This window comes from Etheostoma cragini, chromosome 14 (genome assembly GCF_013103735.1).
Source record: "Etheostoma cragini isolate CJK2018 chromosome 14, CSU_Ecrag_1.0, whole genome shotgun sequence".
NCBI lineage: Eukaryota > Metazoa > Chordata > Actinopteri > Perciformes > Percidae > Etheostoma > Etheostoma cragini.
In genome coordinates, this window is record NC_048420.1 from 24,964,043 (window position 1) to 24,968,253 (window position 4,211).

Here is a 4,211-nt window from a genome sequence, read left to right on the forward strand (position 1 = left end):
CCCCCCCCCCCCCCATGTAAAAACAAAAAACTAAACTACGCCTATCTCAACAGCTGTAGTAATACTGGGTAGTAATACTGGGATATGTAAAAGTACAAAGTATGTGCATCTAAAGTTCCCAACTATTCCAGCAGACACTATGTATATGTCTTATATGTTCAATATATGTGAGAAGAGACAAAGACAGCTGACAGGAGAACATCACGGACAGACAGACTGAAGACAGATAAATACTTTAATATTTCAAATAAATGAGTTCAGATCTAGATCAGGAAGTGAAAACATCAACATCACATGATTCTACTGGAAGCCAATAAATATCAAGAATCAGCCTGATATTAATAATAACCTTAATACGCACATACAGAGTGTGTTTGTGTGTGTGTATGTCTGTGTAGGTAATGCATGTTACCTAGACACGCAGGTAATACAGTGAGGAAAATGAGTATTTGAACACCCTGCTATTTTGCAAGTGGGTCTGATGTCCTTGTAGGTGCATGTCCACTGTGAGAGACATAATCTAAAAAACATCCAGAAATCACAATGGTTGATTTTTAACTATTTATTTGTATGATACAGCTGATAATAAGTATTGAACACCTGTCTATCAGCTAGAATTCTGACCCTCAAAGACCTGTTAGTCTGTCTTCAAAATGTCCCCCCCCACTCCATTTATTATCCTAAATTAGATGCACCTGATTGAGGTCGTTAGCTGCATAAAGACACCTGTCCACCCCATACAATCAGTAAAAATCCAACTACTGACATGGCCAAGACCAAAGAGCTGTCCAAAGACACTAGAGACTAAATTGTCCACCTCCACAAGGCTGGACAGGACTACGGGGACATGTCCAAGCAGCTTGGGGAAGACAGGTCCACTGTTGGAGCAATCATTAGAAAATGGAAGAAGCTAAACATGACTGTCCGTCTCACTCGGACTGGGGCTCCATGCAGGATCTCACCTCGGGGGGTCTCAGTGATCCTAAGAAAGGTGAGAAACCAGCCCAGAACTACACGGGAGGAGCTGGTCCATGACCTGGAAAGAGCTGGGACCACCGTTTCCAAGGTTACTGTTGGTAATACACTAAGACATTATGGTTTGAAATCATGCATGGCCCGGAAGGTTCCCCTGCTTAAACCAGACCAGGTCAAGGCCCGTCTTAAGTCTGCCAACGACCATTTGGGTGATCCTGAGGAGTCATGGGAGGACCAAGAGATTTTGGGGGCCAACCTCCTTCCCTTAGTTAGAGCATTGAAGATGGGTCGAGGCTGGGTCTTCCAACATGACAATGACCCGAAGACCACAGCCACGAGAACCAAGGGGGGGCTCTGGAAGAACCAGATCAAGGTTCTGGGGGTCGTAGCCAGTCTCCAGACCTAAACCCAATAGAGAATCTTTGGAGAGAGCTCAAAGTCCAGCCCAGAAAGCTGACTAGTCTAGAGAAGATCTGTGTGGAGGGGGGACCAAAATCCCTTCTGCAGGGTCCCAGACCTGTTGAAGAACTACAGAAAACGTTGGAAACAAAGACTGCTGGAACAAATATTAACATGGATCTTCTCAGGTGTTCAAATACTTATTTGCAGCTGTATCATACAAATAAATAGTTAAAAAATCATACATTGTGATTTCTGGATGTTTTTTTTAGATTATGTCTCTCACAGTGGACATGCACCTACGAGGACAATTTCAGACCCTCAATGATTTCTAAGTGGGAGAACTTGCAAAATAGCAGGGTGTTCAAATACTTATTTTCCTCACTGTATATGTTACCCAGGTTACAGGTAATACATGTTACTTGCGGAGGGGTCTACGTTGTTTAAATTACGTTATAAGACATTTTTAATGTGCAAATATGGTAATTTTTAGAAGGAACATTCAAACGCCTGTTCTTAGTCATGATGTGTCCAAAGCTTCCACTTCCTGTTGTTTGTCCGAAGCTTCCACTTCCTGTTGATTGTCTGAAGGAGAGTGTGCGTCGTCGGCGTGCAGCTTCATGTGTCTCTTGAGATGCCCGGTGACGGTGAAGCGCTTGGCGCAGACCGAGCAGCTGAAGGGCTTCTCGCCCGTGTGCACCCTCATGTGGATCTTCAGGCTGCCTTTCTGCGCGCAGCTCTTCCCGCACACGTTGCAGCTGAACGGCTTCTCGCCCGTGTGCACGCGCATGTGCTTGGTCAGGTCTCCCTTCTCGGAGCAGCTCTTTCCGCAGAAAGGACAGCTGAAGGGCTTCTCGCCCGTGTGCACCCTCATGTGTTTCTTCAGGTCGGTCTTCTGCGCGCAGCCCTTTCCACACACCAAGCAGCTGAAGGGCTTCTCCCCTGTGTGGTACTTAATGTGTCGGCTCAGGTGCTCTTTGACGTGGAAGCTCTTGCTGCACAGCGAGCAGCTGAAAGGTTTCTCCCCCGTGTGGATCCTCATGTGCCGCGTCATGTTGCCTCTGCCGCTGAAGTTCTTCCCGCAGAACAGGCAACTGTACGGCTGCTCGCCCGTGTGGCAGCGCATGTGCGCCGTCAGAGAGCCGCTGTCCTTGAACGACTTGTCGCAACCGGTGCAAGGAAATGGGCGCTCGCCCGTGTGGTCTCGGATGTGTCGGTTTAGGTTTCCCTTCAAGCTGAATCTCTTGCCACAGTACGAGCAGGGAAACGGACGCTCCTTGGCCGGAGAACCAGCATTGCTCTCTGCAGACTTGCTACGTTTCTGAGCCGCCGCTAAACCCGAGCGAGCTTCGTTAGTCTGAGACCAGTCGCTGTCGTCCGTCTCCGAAGAGTCTCCAGTCTGATCTTCAGTCTCTGGTTGTAAAAGTGGATGTGAGTTCCTGGCTGGTTCTGGTCCTCCACAGTCCTCTCCATCAGCTTCTGTTTCCATGAGTTCAGTCCGTCTCTGGTGAAGCCCTGTTCAGGAAAGATAAAAGAAAAAGGTTTTATTTGGGGCTCAGCGGTAACGGTGGAGAAAAAAGGGTTTCTGACCATAACGTCAGACAGACAAACAGACAGACACACAGACAGACACTAAAACTTTGTTAACACTTTTCCTACCTTTCTCTCCATCAGCTGTTTGTCTTTGATGAAGCTGTGAGGACTGAGCTTCCTCTTCATCATCTTCACTCTTCACAGGGACAGGAGTGAATGGGAACTTGGTGATATCAGCCTCCTCCAGCCCTTGAAGCTGCTCTCCCTCCTGACTGCTCCACAGTTCCTCCTGCTCCTCTTTAATGTGTGGGGGGGTCTCTGTCTCCTCATGGTCCACACTGGAGCTACACTCCTGCTGCTCAAGGGGAACTTCTTCTTTAACCACCAACAGCTGCTCAACATCTGCAGGAAACAGGGAAACACCCAGTAAACAGTCAGTGTGATGTGTAGTGTGTGTCCCATGTTCACCTGTAGCGGTGAAGTTTATTAACTGCCTTGTAACCCATACACATAATCAGCAGACAGTAAACAAGCCAGTGGGTCATTTCATTCATCATGACATCATAGATGACCAAGAGAGACTTCAGCTTCACTCATTTTGACAATAAACTACAGAAATGTTTCCCTTTAAAGGTAGAATATGTGACTTCTGCATTTACCCTTCATCCTCCCAGGTCAATAACGGAAAAAAGTTGTTGTCCCTTTTCCGGACTTTTTGTTTTCACTACCACCACCTTACTAGTTTTACACTACTTTTTGGAATTCATGCTCAATAACCATAATTTACATAGAATTATATGTATATATATATATTTGAGGAAATAAGCAGAAATGATAAATTATTTTGACTAATAGTTAAGATCAGAGGAAGGAAAGTGATTAATTGTATTTGCAAAGAGCATTTTAATGGAATCAAATCCATTTTTAGTGGTAATTTGGTTAAAAAAATAAATAATCATATTTCAGATGTAGACATTTTTTAAAGGGGTCAAATTGGACCGGAGGAAACCTGGAAGGTTAAAAAAAAAAGCTGAAATCACTATGTATATCTATAACGATGAAGAAGACGGCGAAGAAGCAGCACATTGCATTATTGAGCCAATGCACTGAACCTGACAGAGACTATTTTATACTAAACAATTTGACTATGTGTGTGTACCTCTCTCGTTATGAAGCCGGATGATATATTGCCTGAACGTTCTGTTGCTGCGTCAGGTGGAGATACAGTATGCTGCTCTATACACACTAAAAGTAGTGATTATTTACATGGAGTCTGGTGGAGATATGCTGCTCTATACACACTA

General features: G+C 45.3%; 1 protein-coding gene across 1 annotated transcript; it reads right to left on the minus strand.

The window, feature by feature from the left end:
• Positions 1–1,805: 1,805 nt before the first annotated feature.
• Positions 1,806–3,327, minus strand: LOC117956486 (gastrula zinc finger protein XlCGF8.2DB-like). The gene is made up of 2 exons (XM_034891581.1): positions 3,034–3,327; positions 1,806–2,889 (listed from the first exon to the last, which is right to left on the minus strand). Exon 2 carries the CDS (start codon positions 2,861–2,863, stop codon positions 1,895–1,897), a length of 969 nt encoding a protein of 322 aa, XP_034747472.1. The 5' UTR covers positions 2,864–2,889; positions 3,034–3,327; the 3' UTR covers positions 1,806–1,894.
• Between the last annotated feature and the right edge of the window lie 884 nt (positions 3,328–4,211).